This window comes from Phoenix dactylifera, chromosome 7 (assembly GCF_009389715.1).
Source record: "Phoenix dactylifera cultivar Barhee BC4 chromosome 7, palm_55x_up_171113_PBpolish2nd_filt_p, whole genome shotgun sequence".
Classification (NCBI taxonomy): Eukaryota; Viridiplantae; Streptophyta; class Magnoliopsida; order Arecales; family Arecaceae; genus Phoenix; species Phoenix dactylifera.
Genome location: NC_052398.1, coordinates 10,679,572 through 10,695,336, shown reverse-complemented (window position 1 = coordinate 10,695,336; position 15,765 = coordinate 10,679,572). Strand labels below are relative to the sequence as shown.

At 47.5% G+C, this 15,765-nt stretch overlaps 1 protein-coding gene across 4 annotated transcripts in view; it reads left to right on the top strand.

Moving 5' to 3' along the window:
- The window catches only part of LOC103711021 (probable protein phosphatase 2C 11), a 29,889-nt gene extending 14,424 nt beyond the window's left edge, over window positions 1-15,465 (top strand). For all 4 annotated transcript variants that reach the window (XM_008796991.4, XM_008796990.4, XM_026806217.2 and 1 more), the window contains 8 exons: window positions 8,398-8,506; window positions 8,649-8,802; window positions 11,264-11,389; window positions 11,506-11,629; window positions 11,714-11,790; window positions 12,118-12,170; window positions 14,514-14,568; window positions 14,931-15,465. In XM_008796991.4, the coding sequence (XP_008795213.1) occupies window positions 8,398-8,506; window positions 8,649-8,802; window positions 11,264-11,389; window positions 11,506-11,629; window positions 11,714-11,790; window positions 12,118-12,170; window positions 14,514-14,568; window positions 14,931-15,113 (881 nt within the window). In that variant the 3' untranslated portion in view covers window positions 15,114-15,465. The remainder of the gene's footprint in view (window positions 1-8,397; window positions 8,507-8,648; window positions 8,803-11,263; window positions 11,390-11,505; window positions 11,630-11,713; window positions 11,791-12,117; window positions 12,171-14,513; window positions 14,569-14,930) is intronic.
- Window positions 15,466-15,765: the final 300 nt, after the last annotated feature.

Genomic DNA, 15,765 nt, shown 5'->3' with positions numbered 1-15,765 from the left:
GAGGCGACCGGTCGGGGCTTCAGGCTAGTCTGGTCCCGGGATGGTCATCGGGTTAGCCTGGCATCCGAGGGCCGAGCCTCGGGAGATTCCGCTCGTTGGTCGGCCAAGGCTGGCGCAAGCCAAGGTGACCGGTCGGGGCTTCAGGCTAGTCTGCTCCCGGGATGATCATCGGGTTAGCCTGGCATCCGAGGGCCGGGCCTCGGGAAATTCCGCTCGTTGGTCGGCCAAGGCTGGCGCAAGCCGAGGCGACCGGTCGGGGCTTCAGGCTAGTCTGCTCCCGGGATGATCATCGGGTTAGCCTGGCATCCGAGGGCCGAGCCTCGGGAGATTCCGCTCGTTGGTCGGCCAAGGCTGGCGCAAGCCGAGGCGACCGGTCAGGGCTTCAGGCTAGTCTGCTCCCGGGATGATCATCGGGTTAGCCTGGCATCTGAGGGTTGTCAGGCCTCAGAAAATTCCGCTCGTTGGTCGGCCAAGGCTGGCGCAAGCCGAGGCGACCGGTCGGGGCTTCAGGCTAGTCTGCTCCCGGGATGATCATCGGGTTAGCCTGGCATCTGAGGGTTGTCAGGCCTCAGGAAATTCCGCTCGTTGGTCGGCCAAGGCTGGCGCAAGCCGAGGCGACCGGTCGGGGCTTCAGGCTAGTCTGCTCCCAGGATGATCATCGGGTTAGCCTGGCATCTGAGGGTTGTCGGGCCTCAGGAAATTCCGCTCGTTGGTCGGCCAAGGCTGGCGCAAGCCGAGGCGACCGGTCGGGGCTTCAGGCTAGTCTGCTCCCGGGATGATCATCGGGTTAGCCTGGCATCCGAGGGCCGTGCCTCGGAAGATTCCGCTCGTTGGTCGGCCAAGGCTGGCGCAAGCCGAGGCGACCGGTCGGGGCTTCAGGCTAGTCTACTCCCGGGATGATCATCGGGTTAGCCTGGCATCCGAGGGCCGTGCCTCGGGAGATTCCGCTCGTTGGTCGGCCAAGGCTGGCGCAAGCCGAGGCGACCGGTCGGGGCTTCAGGCTAGTCTGCTCCCGGGATGATCATCGGGTTAGCCTGGCATCCGAGGGCCGAGCCTCGGGAAATTCCGCTCGCTGGTCGTTCTACTGGTAATACATCCGCTGGTTAGCGGAATTCCAGCTCCTTAGAATTTCTCGACCATCTAGGGCCTCCAGCTGGTAGGAGCCAGGTCGGTTTACCCAGCGAACCTTATATGGGCCTTCCCAATTTGGCGCTAGCTTCCCACCTTCCGCAGGTCGAGATGCTTTAGCTCGCCTTAGCACCAGATCTCCGATTCTGAAAAGCTTCGGTCGGACCTTGGAGTTGTAATATCGGGCCACCCTCCGCTGATACATCGCCATCCGAACCTGCGCCATTTCCCTCGCTTCTTCCAAGAGATCCAGGTTCCCTCGGAGTTGTTCCGAATTGGCCTCGGGTCGGTGCGCGGCCACCCGAGGTGAGGGGAGTCCGAGCTCCAAGGGGACAGCGGCTTCCGTGCCATAGGTTAGGCTGAAAGGCGTCTCCCCGGTAGGGGTCCGATGCGTGGTCCGATACGCCCAAAGGACATTCTCGAGTTCTTCGACCCAAGCTTGCCCCGTCCGACCGATTCGCGCTTTGATTCCTTGGAGGATTGTCCGATTTGTGACCTCGGCCTCGCCGTTGGTTTGGGGATGCGACACAGATGTGAACCGATGCTCGATCCCGAACTCCTCGCAGAAGTCACGGAAATGCTTGTTGTCGAACTGTCGCCCATTATCCGAGATGAGGACCCGAGGTACCCCAAATCGGACAATGATGTTCTTCTTCACGAACTTCCGGACTTGCACCTCCGTGATAGTGGCCAGCGGCTCTGCCTCCACCCACTTGGTGAAGTAGTCGATTGCAACAATCAAAAATTTCCGCTGAGCTGAAGCGACGGGGAATGGTCCGAGGATGTCCATTCCCCACTGGGCGAAGGGCCAGGGTGCAGTGATTGGTGCCAAGGGGACAGAAGGGACTCTCTGGACGTTGGCGTGGCGCTGGCAGGCGTCGCATTTCCGCACATGATCCTTTGAGTCCTCCAACAAGGTAGGCCAATAATAGCCTTGCCTCATGATCTTATGCGCCAAGGACCTAGCCCCCAGGTGCGATCCGCAGATGCCTTCGTGGATTTCGCTGAGGGCGTAGGCCGCTTCCGAGGGGCGGAGGCACCTTAAGAGGGGGGCGGTGAACGAGGTCCGATACAGCCTCCCTTCATAGAGTACGTAGTGGGCGGACTTCATGACGAGTCGCCGAGCTTGATCTTCGTCCTCTGGGAGGATCCCTTCGGCGAGGTAGGCGACGAGCGGGTCCATCCAAGATGGCTCCGGATCAATCGCCATCACCGCTCCGGCCTCGCCGATGCTCGGGGCATCCAGGGTCTCCAGGTAGATCGCCCTCGACAAGTTGTGCGCGTCTGCGCCCACCAAGCGGGACAGCCTGTCGGCCCTGGCATTTTCGCTTCTCGGGACCTGCTGAATGTCAACACTGCCGAGGTCGGGAATGAGTGCTTGCACCTTCCAGACATAGCTCTGCATGGTCGGGCTCCGAGCCTCGAACTCCCCTCGGACCTGCCCGACCACCAGCTGGGAGTCGGTGAAGACCTTCAAACGCCGGATGCCGAGCTCCTTGGTGAGTTTGAGTCCTGTGACTAGGGCCTCGTATTCCGCCTCGTTGTTGGTCACTGGAAATCCGAACCTCAAGGCATACTCGGCTATCACTCCATCGGGACTGGTAAGGACCAGCCCGGCCCCTCCACCTTCGGGGTTCGACGACCCATCAATGTGAAGCGTCCAGATTGGGAGGTCGAGGCTGGGTGTTTCCGGCGGCCTAGGTTCCGCCTCCTGCACAGTGCACTCAGCGAGGAAGTCCGCGAGCACCTGGGCCTTGATGGCGGGTCGGGGCTGGTAGCGGATGTCGAACTCACCAAGTTCTACTGCCCACTTCACCAGCCGTCCCGCATTCTCAGGATTGCTGAGGATCTGCCGCAGTGGTTGATCGGTCAAGAGGGTGACGGGATGAGCCTGGAAATAGGGGCGAAGCCTCCTGGCCGCGGTGAGCAGCGCGAAGGCGATCTTTTCCGCCTTCGTATACCGCGTCTCGGCATCCCGTAGGACCCGGCTGATGTAGTACACAGGCTTCTGGAGCTTTGCCTCTTCCCGAACCAGTACTGCGCTGACTGCGGTTGGGGAGACCGCCAGATAGAGGTAGAGCATCTCCCCCTCTTGCGGCTTGGACAGCAGGGGAGGAGACGCCAAGTACTCCTTGAGTTGGTCGAATGCCACTTGACATTCGGCCGTCCAAAGGAAGTCTTTCGGGCGCTTCAACACCTTGAAGAACGGTTGGCAGCGTTCGGCCGATTTTGCCACAAATCGTCCGAGCGCGGCGACCCTTCCAGCGAGCTCCTGAACCTCCTTCACTTTGGTCGGAGGGGACATATCTTGGATGGCCTTGATTTTGTCAGGGTTGGCTTCGATCCCCCGCTGGTTGACAATGAAACCGAGGAACCTCCCGGCCGAAGCGCCAAAGGCGCACTTCGCTGGGTTCAGCTTCATGCGAAACTTCCGCAGGGTGGCAAAAGTCTCCTCCAGATCCGCGATGTGCTGGTCGGCATGGCGGCTCTTCACCAGCATATCGTCCACGTACACCTCCATGTTCCGGCCGATTTGCCCTTTGAAGATTTTGTTGACGAGGCGCTGGTAAGTGGCGCCAGCATTCTTCAGACCAAAGGGCATTACCTTGTAACAGTACAGCCCCCGGTCTGTTATAAAGGCAGTTTTCTCCTCGTCCTGCGGAGCCATCATTATTTGGTTGTAGCCGGAGAAGGCGTCCATGAAAGACAGCAGCTGATATCCGGAAGTTGCGTCGACCAGTTGGTCTATCCGTGGAAGCGGAAAGCTATCCTTGGGGCACGCCTTGTTCAGGTCGGTGTAGTCGACGCACATCCTCCACTTCCCGCTCGCCTTCCGGACAAGTACGACGTTTGCCAGCCACTCGGGGTAGCTCACCTCCCTTATGAAGCCTGCATCCAAGAGTTTGTCTACCTCCTGGTCGACCACCCGGATCCGATCCGGGGCACAGTGTCTCTTCTTCTGCTTTACTGGTCGGTGGGTCGGGTCGACGTTGAGGGCGTGAGAAATGACCTCCGGGTCGATCCCGGGTACATCGGCCGCCGACCAGGCAAATACATCAGCATTGGCTCGGAGGAATTTCACTAACCTGAGCCGAGCTTCCGAGTCGAGGTTGGCACCGACCCGGACCGTACGGTCCGGGCGACCCTCTTCAAGGGGAACTTCGATCACACCCTCGGCCGGCTCCCCGTGCCGCAAAGCCACCTCGTCTCTGGCGTCAAGGGACTCGACGCTTAGGGCCTCCACGGGCTTCTTCCCTTTGAGAGTTGCTAGGAAACATTGCCGTGCGGTCGGTTGGTCACCTCGGACCTCTCCAATCCCGGCCGCCGTGGGGAACCGCATTAGCAAATGGTATGTAGAGACTACCGCGCGAAGGGCGTTCAGTCCGGGTCGTCCGAGGATAGCGTTGTAGGCCGAGGGAACACGGACGACCAAGAACCCGAGCCGCACCGTGGCTTCTGCGGGTGCAACGCCCGCAGTCACAGGCAGCTCAATGACACCTTCGGCCGAGATAGCGTCTCCAGTGAATCCTATGAGGGGGGTGGATGTTTTGTGCAACACTTGTCGGGACAAGCTCATCTTTTGGAAGGCCTCGTAAAACAAAATATCAGCTGAGCTTCCACTATCCACAAGAACACGCCTTACATCATAGTTCGCCATAGTGAGGGAGATCACCATGGCATCATCATGGGGGGTCTGAACCCCCTTTACATCCTCATCACAAAAGGTGATTACATTTCCGACCCGCTGCCTCTTCGCGACGGCCACCCCTGATGCTTCCACCGAGCCCCCTGCGTTTCTCACGGGCCGAGAGCAGCCCCCAGTGATGGTGTGGATTACGCCCGCGACGGGTCGATTCTGCTCCCGAGGCTCCTGAGGGGCCGGGTCGGCCGGACGCGGGTCTGCGGGGGGACGTCGGTCATTTACATATCGACCGAGACGCCCTCGGCGGATGAGAGCCTCGATCTCGTCCCGAAGCTGGAAGCAGTCTTCGGTATCGTGGCCGTGGTCTCGGTGGTACTCACAGTACGCCCGAGAGGGCCTCCTCCCAGGGATTTTCTTCATCTGCCTCGGGACCGAGAGGTTCTCCCGCCCCTTGACCTCCATAAGGATCTGGGCCCGGGGGGCCAGGAGTGGGGTGTACCGGTTGAAGCGTCGGTGCGGAGAACGAGGGCGTGGGGCGCCGTGGTTCCTCGCCGGTGACGGGCTTCTGCGCCGATGTTGAGGCGTCGGGCTCCTCCTCTGGGGTGCCTCTTTTCGCCTTTTCTTCCCGAGCTTTAGAGGGGCCTCGGCGGCCTCCTTGTTCCGGTGGGCGGCTGCCTCCTCGGCGTCTGCATACTGGTTCGCCCGAGACAACAGCTCCTGGAAGCTCCGCGGCAGGCGTTTGTCCAGGGAGAAGGTGAGTCTGCCCTTCCGGAAGCCACGCTTCAGGGCTGAGAGAGCCACCTCCTGGCTCAGGTTCCGGACCTCCAATGTAGCCTTGTTGAAGCGGGTAAGGTAATCCCGCAGGCTTTCTCCCTCGTTTTGCCGGACATCAAAGAGGGAGTCGGAAACCAATCGCCGCCGGCTACTGACGGCGAAATGGCTGATGAAGAGGCGAGTGAACGGGTCAAAGGACTGGATAGAGTCAGCCTCCAGGCCGGCGAACCACGCCCTGGCTGGGCCACGGAGGGTCGCCGGGAAGGCCTTGCAGAGGAGGGGATCTGATGCTCCATGGAGGAGCATAAGAGTCCTGAAACTCTCCACGTGATCCCGCGGGTCCGCCGCCCCGTCATAGGGCTCGATCGCCGGCATTTTGAATCCCGGCGGATTTGGGGTCCGCAGGATCCTCGAGGCAAGCGCCGGTTGGGAGGAGATCTCCAAGTCGGCGAAGAGATCTTTGGAGTGGCCCTTCAGGACCTGGAGTTGTCTGTGGAGATCGTCCACCCGCCGGTCCAGGGAGCGCGACCGGTGGGTGGGAGACAAGGAGCGGCGCGAGGGGGACCGACTGGAGTGCGGGCCCCTCGAGGACTGGGGGGTCGGAGAACGCGCCCGGGTCCGCCTCTCGTACCCCGCGCAGCTTCGATGAGAAGGTCCTGGCAGAATGGACCGTGCTCGAGAACCTTCCTCGCGCCGGCGCTCCTCCCCATGGGAGAGGAAGGAGCGCGGGTTGAGGAAGACAGGTGAGCGCTCGGGGGGCAGCGGCTCTTGGGCCCGCTGTGGCGCTCGAGACATCACACCCTGCAGGTTCTGCACTACCTCCGCGAGGGTGCGAACCTGCTGGGCTAACTGGTCGAACTGAGCGGCTTCGACCATCTGAATGGGGGGTGGAATGGTGGAGTGTTGCTGAGAATGTGTTGGAGACGCAGCGGCCTCCCGGCCGGAGGCGCGAGAGGCCCCGCGACCGGAGGCATTGGAAGCTCCACGACCACCTCGCCGTGCCATTACGATCGCTCTGAGATCAGTCCCTTCCTCTAGCGCCAACTGTTGCTGGTGGTCCAAACCGAGAACGATTGACACAGCGGTGTGAACGGGGTTCCGTCTGAGTTGTCTTGGTTGGTGTTGGTTACGCTCCACCTTCCACCGGGAAACCTGCGAGCAAGCCTCGCACCACCACTGGGGTAGCGGGGGCCCTCCGACGAGATCATGATGCCAGGCTAGTGGCGCTGGGGGGTCAGCGGATCTTCGATGCGTCGGTGGTATGTGCTGAGCTCCGAGCCGCCTGGGAGGGCATATCTTATGCGAGACGGACACTGGGTGCTGATCAGATCATTCTTGAGGGCGAAACGGCCACTGTGATTGGTTGGGTTAGGGGCCGAGGTCGTGCAAGTGAGGGTGACCGCTGCTTCTGGACATTCGCAGACTTCTGCAGGCGTGTGAAACCTATCAGGCTACACACGTCTACAGGGAAGCGAATTGTGCAGCCGATTGGGTCGCTTCCTATGCGACTCACCATTCTGGAGGTTTTATTTTGCGGGAGCCCGACACTGTGCCGGAGTCTCTTTTAGATTTATTTGTTTCAGATTTTGTTGGCCGTATCCACACCCGCAGGGTGTGAGCCGCCGTTGCACCAAAAAATAAAAAAAAGGACTTAGTTGATGACATAAAATTATTAAACAACTAAATAAAGTTAAATTTCAATGGATAAGTAGATTAAATAATTTTCTTTGCCATTTTCTAGGCTCATATATATCATTATATATTCTGCTTAGGATCTTTAGCTGATACATCACCTCAACTATCTATATAACCACAACTTAATGATATAATTAGTTAAAATATTAGTTTACAATGGTTTGATAAGCTGGCAATCGATATTTAGTTGTGCTCTTCATATGAAACTTAATAGCTCGATGTATTTAAACTTTATTTTGGAAAGAATTCCTTAGCAGAGATGAAATTGTACCATATGGTCCATGTCTTTTTATAGTTCTGGCTAGAAATTTCTGTTTCCCGTAAGGTGACTATTTGAGCATATCTGAAGCTTTGACAAGTCTAACTTAATATCCAACCACAAATAATTATCCTGAGTGAACTTGTGTACTTTGGACTACTCATACTGGACTTGTTTGAAAGGTAAGGTACCCTTTCAGAATGAGCACTTAGTTGTGGCATGTGTACTCATCGCTATAGGAAATATTTCAAGGGTTACAAGGTTAGCTGGCTATATATTTTTCCTGACACTTATTACTTTGCATGTTGTGAGTGGCTAAGAGTATGAAGTTCTGTAACCACAACCATGAAGACTTGTGCCAATTATCTGGGGTCAGATAGCTTTATGAATTCATTCCACCAACCATTATCACCAAAAGTTTGAATCTGTAAAATAATAAAAAGTTCTCTAGTCAACATGCCTCACATTTGAAATGAAATGGGTAAAATGGTATAGATATATCACAGGCAACATCAAATGCTTTAATATCTTAAAATGTTACTATAAATACACTAGATCTTCAAATTTTTGACTCTGTATGAAAGCATACTTCACTCTATCTCATCCAAGTACCTGGAGCTGCATTTTTAAACTCAGATGAGATAATGCGATCATATCTTTTGCTCGAACCTTTGAGATTTTAAAACAAGGGTGTCTCATTAGAATCTTGATCGAGTGTATTTGCATCAGGAAAAAGTTAATATTTTCTTTAGGGTGTTCTCATCCTACTCTATGGCATAAATAAAGTTATGAAACGTCAGCAATATGATGCTTTAGAACCTATCTTACAACTTTCTTTTGATTAAATCACAATATAAAATTGTATCATCAGATTTGGAGTAATACTTTGTTGTTTCAGGAAAAGTTGTTGCTAAGTTCTGTGCAAAATTCCTTCACGCTCAAGTTCTCAAGAATGAAGCCTATGCGGCTGGAGATATAGGTACTTCTGTTCAGAAAGCTTTCTTAAGGTATTTTATTTCTTTATCCTTTCATAATTTAATTTTTTTTCTTATGCCTGATATAAATGGTCTCTTCCTTTTTACATTTGCATGCGGTGCTTGGTCATTAGTTTGAAACTAAATACGCATCAAATTTCATAACTTGTTTCAGAATGGATGAAATGATGAGAGGACAGAGAGGGTGGAGAGAACTTGCTGTACTGGGAGACAAGATAAACAAGTTCACTGGAATGATAGAAGGCTTAATTTGGTCTTCAAAGGGTGGTGATGTAAATGATCGAGAAGATGACTGGGCTTTTGAGGAGGTAATTTCTCACTGTACGGTACTTCAGCAGTTCATGGATCTTTAAGCCTATCCGAAAAGTGTTTTTTTTTATATATATTGAATGAAATAAGGATTGCGAATGTAACACATACAAACTTGCATGCTCAGAAGAATGAATGGACATACTGATTTACTCATTTAGGATTTAAGCAGGTTGGATGAAGTGAAGATACACCTTTGAAGGTTCCACAATCACCTAATACTGTGTAGTGGAAAGGGAAGATTCACATGATAACTGTTATCTTTTTTTCCCTAAAAGGGAATGTATTAAGTTCAACTTAGTTCTGTGCAATGCTAGGTACTGGCTGGGCACAATGAATATGGCAATTTTTAATGTGGATGCGGGACAAATCTTTGAGGATAGCTCAGACACCGATACATTAGGGGAACAGTAGGAGTACTATTAATGGAGGATAGTGACTCGAAGTTGTTTGAAATAGTTGGAAGATATGTAGCTGAGTCCACAGCCTGCCAAATTAAGAGGGGCCTCCTATTCGAAGCAGAAAGGTCAGGAAGAAGAATAAGAGCAGTGGGAACTCAGAGGGAAGGATCAAGAATGGATCTGATGCTTCCTTGTTTTGAGGACTTTGCCTTTGGCAGGGAAAAGTTAATGTAACAGGATTACAAATGCAGCCTCAGATGTATAGGTCAAGACTTGGAACACATGTTCATGTCTTGCGACACCTAGTCCTCTCTTTATCATGCAGTAGCTTGCCAAATTGTGGCAAAAATTGCTGAATAACTGATATCTAGTTTGATCAGGTCTCTATTCTCAATTAAAGTATTTATGGTGGATTGATTTTTTGAGGATGCTCAATGCTTCCTTTTTGAATTTTGAGCTTGTGATTACTGTTTTTGCCATAAGCGAGAGAAAATTACAATTTGTGAAAAACATTTTAAGCAATAGATTAAACCAGGTTACATCTTATTTGTTCTATTTAGTTTCACTAACAATTGCACATATTTGCACAAGATATGTCAATGAATGCTTTTTTCTTCTTCAAGAGACCGCTAGTAGGGGTATATTGAGAAGTGGCATCCATAGGTCACAGTCATATATATGCAAATTATTGGTTCGATCATTTGCACAAAAAGATGTAGCTTATGAATGTGCACGAGATATGTAACCTGCTCATGTTCCACTCCTTGGTAGCCCATCTAATGTCTATTAGTGGTGTGAAATGAACTTGCTAGAAGTGCCTCTAGAGTGCAGTTAAAAAACATTATAGAAGCTTGTTGAGTATATGCGCATAAATAATATCATATTCACTGCTGGTGGTATGATTTCATTACTGACATGAGCAGGAATCCCTGAACATGGCAGGATGGGGGCTGTTGGGTCATTATAATGAGTCTATCTTGTGGGTGAATATAGCTGACGGATATTTTTAAGTTATGGAAACTCTTTTATGTCAATATTTTTACTATGTCTATCAATATTGAGTCATCTGCCATTACAATTTTCTTTTTTTAATGAAATCTGATACAACATATAATGATTGGCCTTTAAATATGACTAAATGGATCATAATGACACAACCTTAGCATAAAAGGTAAAGGGGCCATAGATAGAGGTGACAATTTATGACTTGACTTGTAAATAACTTGCTTTAAGTAGGTTTAGGTTTGACATAAATGGGTTTGGCTCATAAATAGGTCAACCCGTCTGGATCCGTTTATTAAACGGGTCAGGTTCAGTTTTAGATTTTTGACCTATTTTAACCCCTATCGACCCATTTAATAATTCAGTTGGGTCATGAGCTAACTTGTTTAAGACCTGTTTAACTTGGTTAGCCCGTTTTATCATGTTTAACCTGACCTGTTTACCCTATTTAACCTATTTAAGTCCATTTAATTAAAAAAACCTACTTAATTTGTTTAACCGATTTAACCTGACTCAACCTGCCTAGTAAACAAGTTATGCAGGTCGAGTTGGGTTACTTGTTTAATACAAGTTAGGTTTGTATCTGAATTTTTGACATGTTTAAATAAACAGGTCGGGTTCGGGTTGGTACATTTTTGACTTGACATGCATCCAACCTAACCCGCGTCCGACCCGACCTGATTGCCACCCCTAGTCAGTGAATGGATAGATAGATTTGCTTTCTTTCTTTCGTAAACTCAAATCTAACCATCCCACTAAGCACTCAAATATAACTATTAACTAGACTTTTTGTAGATTTTAGGTATTCTGTTTAAAAGAGAACAAAGGTTTTGTCAACAATTCATATATGGAGAATTTTAAATGGTCACAGCGCATTTCTACAGTCATACTGTACAAAAGCCAGCCTCCAACATTTGCTGTTGCCACTTTTTTGTTTTGAGAATTAATCATTTTGATATAAGTGTACTTTTTTCCATTACATTTTGTTTGCATTTTAATTGTTAGAATCATTCCTGATACTTTTGGGAGATGCGATGACGTGAAATTTTATAACCAGGGACCCCACTCTGATTTCTCTGGACCAACATCTGGAAGCACAGCTTGCGTGGCAATCATAAGAAATAACCAACTTGTTGTAGCAAATGCTGGTGATTCACGGTGTGTTATCTCAAGGAAGGGTCAGGTATGTAGTCAGGTTAATATTTCTGAAGATGTTTCAAGCTCATGGTGCTTAGCTCTACTAGCCACCCAATCTAGATGGGAATTAGGGTGTAGTTTCTTTTGTTTTTTTGGTTGCAGGCATACAACTTGTCAAGGGATCACAAGCCAGAACTTGAGGCTGAGAGAGAAAGGATACTAAAAGCAGGGGGATTTATCCATGCAGGACGAGTCAATGGAAGTTTGAACCTCGCAAGAGCAATTGGTACTTTATAATGCTGCACAAAGAATATGTAAGGATCTCTTTGTTTCAATTATTTGCACATCTTTTAAGATGCTCTGCATGCAGGAGATATGGAATTTAAGCAGAACAAGTATTTGCCTGTTGAAAGGCAAATTGTGACTGCCCATCCTGACATAAACATTGTAAGTGATAATTGGATGCTTTATCATCATCTGTGATTGTAAATAGTTAGAGGGCAGGCCTTGGCGTGGCGGTAAGGTTACTCCATCGAGACCTAGGTGTCATGCGTTCAAAACATAAAAACAGCCTCTATGCATACAGGCATAAGGCTGATTGTATGCATAGAGGCTGATTCTCCCCAGATTCTACAGTGGCGGGAGCTTCATGGATTGGGATGTCCCTTTTTTGTGGGATCATCAATAATTATGTTAATTTAAGACCTGCTTCTCCTGTCATGCCATTTTCTGTTTGTGTATTCTTGAACTTATATGATTTTGGCTGTGTAATAGGTGGAGCTTTGTGATGATGACGACTTCATCGTTCTAGCATGCGATGGCATTTGGTATGTCTGTGATTTCTATTTAGTCCCTACTTTAAGTGTGACTGGACTGTGGATTTTTGCAATGCTGTATAGTGCATGTTCCAGACATTTAAGTCGCCTACAAATACTGTACTGCCTCTGTTGGAAAAGGTCAATGAAACTGTAGGAATCATACGACACACAATTTTCTTTTCTGGACTTGATAATGCAGTAGCTTTTTTCTAACCACTTGCCTATAACTTGGAGTTAGAGGGGTGCACTTTTCCACAGCCATCTCAAAGATTCATCCTATGACATGATTGCGTCTGCAAAAATTTTTATTTCTCAACACTCTCAACCATGTAATGTAGCTTATCTTTTTTTTCTTTATGAATTTTTCTCAAGTTGTCAAGGCATGCATCAATCAAGTGAGACCCGTAATCATATGTTCTCTTCATCTACCAAGTTCTGATTCGATTAAATATGCCTTCTATCTCTCAATTATCTTATATAACAGGTACAAGTTAAAAATAAAGTTAGCATTATGAAATGTCTCAAAGCCATCAGTTGTGATGTGAGCCTCATTTCCAAATAAATGATGGATGCAAATTAAACAGGTAAGCACAAAACTAGAGCGTTTGCCCAGATAAATGCTACTTCCCTACAAGGCATAATCCACCATTCAATTTTTGTGGCACCGTATGCAGAATGGCATATGTTATGACATAACTAATAACATAGAAACCGTAGATGTGTGGCTTCTCTTCATCTACCAAGTTCTGATTCGATTAAATATGCCTTCTATCTCTCAATTATCTTATATAACAGGTACAAGTTAAAAATAAAGTTAGCATTATGAAATGTCTCAAAGCCATCAGTTGTGATGTGAGCCTCATTTCCAAATAAATGATGGATGCAAATTAAACAGGTAAGCACAAAACTAGAGCGTTTGCCCAGATAAATGCTACTTCCCTACAAGGCATAATCCACCATTCAATTTTTGTGGCACCGTATGCAGAATGGCATATGTTATGACATAACTAATAACATAGAAACCGTAGATGTGTGGCTAAGAATATACCATGCATGTTGATGCAATAATTCAACGGAAGGAAGAGAAGAGATTGTTTTTGCTAAAGTTAAATCTAAATCACCTGATACAGTTGCAACATCTTTGCAATACTTACTATATATTTGTTACACTATTTCCTACCATAGAAGGATGATAAAGAATAACATGAAAAATAAATAACTATAAACCCAAAAAATTTGAACTACGATGTATTTCACACCCATGATGAAATGAGATTGCTAAAATATCAACCAATCAATGACTGGAACCTTTGACTTCGTGTTTTGGTCATTTAGAAAGCATCCTTAACTGTTTCAATGCTTGATAAATATGCAAATTGCAGAATATTTAGAGGATTGGGAGTAGATAATTTCATGTTAGATAGCAAAAGCGGCTGCAGTGATGGTGCCATTATTTGGTGTCTGAGAAGATTCTTGACTAAAGACATGCTGAGATGCATAAATAAAAATTTGAGATTATTACAAAGTGGATGCTAAAATATTTAATAAACCAGAGGAAGGTGCTCTACTGTAACCTGGGTGTTATGGGTTCAAAACGCGGAATAGCCTTTCAGCATGTGGGGATAAGGCTGCATGCATCTGACTCTTCCTAGATCCTGCAATGGTGGGGCCTGATGCACTAGGACGAGTTTTTAGGAAGGTGTATCATGCGGCAACCAAGGATTTCTTTCATCACCCTAACATCTTGAAGTGGCAGTTATGGCCCTTTTTTGAGTATTGTTGATTGATTTTTACATACAATAAATAATAATTCTTATTTGCTATTTTTTCTGCTTCAAAGAGAAGATGACCAATGTTGATATTGGTTGGGCTGTGGCAAGCTGAAACACAAGAATCTTGCATCTTCCACAATTCAGAGTTTTCTAGACCGCTTGTTTGAAATACATGATTCATCTTAAAGTAGCATATTCTGAATTGGACAAACAACTCTTATATTTGTTCTAATTATCTTTAGCCTTCACGCCTTGATAATAGAAGTTGGAGATATAAACTATGATATAAATAATTTTATGTATTCTGAGTGGATTCTGATCTTTTAACATGAAAGTTGTAGTATATATATGCAAATTGTGAATTCACTGTAATATTAAAAATGTATAAAGCATTTGCGGTTAACTGTAACATTTGAAAAAAAGAGAGTACCTTCTATTACCTGTGACAGGTGATAGGAACTCCAGATTTGACAATGGGCTTCTAAGATTTTGCTCAATATTTCCCCCCTTTTTAAATTTGTAGTCCATTTTCTGTTTAAATTTGTTTTGGTGACATAGCCCTTGTTGTTATTGTTACTAGGGATTGCATGTCAAGCCAGCAACTTGTGGATTTCATCCGTGAACATATTAACACGGTAAGTAAAAAATTTCTTTTCTGACACTGAAGCAGCCTTGTGCATAGGCTACAGATTTAGGAGGCAGGAAATGACAATATTTCTCCTACTATGAATCTATAATCTCTATGCGCTGCCACATAAGCCATGAGATCCAAGCCTTGTGGCATGCTTCCTGATTTTCCTTGATAGCAGTCGTATCTGTCAGGTTTAAGGTCTTTGTTGCAAATTCTTGCACTAATTTTTGGCTGTTGATTCATCATAGAGAATGCCAGCTAAATGGGCTCCATATTCGTAGTTTGGCTTTTGCAGCAGCATGCACCAAGTGCATATGTTGTGTCCTCCAATCAGATCTTTTGACTTAACAAAAAATTTAACTGCAGGAGAGCCGTCTCTCTGGAGTGTGCGAGAAAGTACTTGACAGGTGCTTGGCACCATCAACGGCTGGGGGAGAGGGATGCGATAACATGACCATGATTTTGGTGCAGTTCAAAAAGCCAATCAACTCCAATGGTGCCAGCTCCGAGCAATCAACACAGACTGAGCCAGAGACTGAGGCCAACTAAAGTCATCTGCCCACCCACATTGAAAATTTTCTTGCTATTACCACTATCAGAGAATCAGCTTCTAGTTTCATATCAAAAGGACTCTGTATATGATTAGGCATCAATAGAAATAGAATGCCAGTGATCATCATGATTTGGTAAAATGGTTTTGAAGGGGCGCCCTCGTGCAGAATAGAAGTGCTTGAGCAATGGGTGATTTTAATAAAAAATGTATATATATATATATATATATCTGATCATTAACTCGCTTCTTCCTGGATGCCATGTTGAGGTTTGTTTTTGTTGTGATGTGTTGTCTTTCAGAAGAGATTCGCTGAATCGTCCAATCCATGATAACTGAAATTTATTACTGTGAATTTAAATGCATTGATACATCATTTTGTGTTGGCGTTCAGCATTTGTCATACTCTGGTAGCAGGTGAAGAATGCATTCCTTGAGGAGAAAAAGGTCTTTGCCATCCCTTAAATGGCCCATACCCGCGTCTCAAGCAAAGGCGACTACTGTGCTCCATCGCATCTACACTATCCTTCGCCCCCTTTACTTTCTTTCCATTATCATATAATGCTACATTATAATAATATAATATTACTATACGATGTAATATTATATTATAATAGCATATCATTACTATTTTGTAACCGAGCAGTCTCG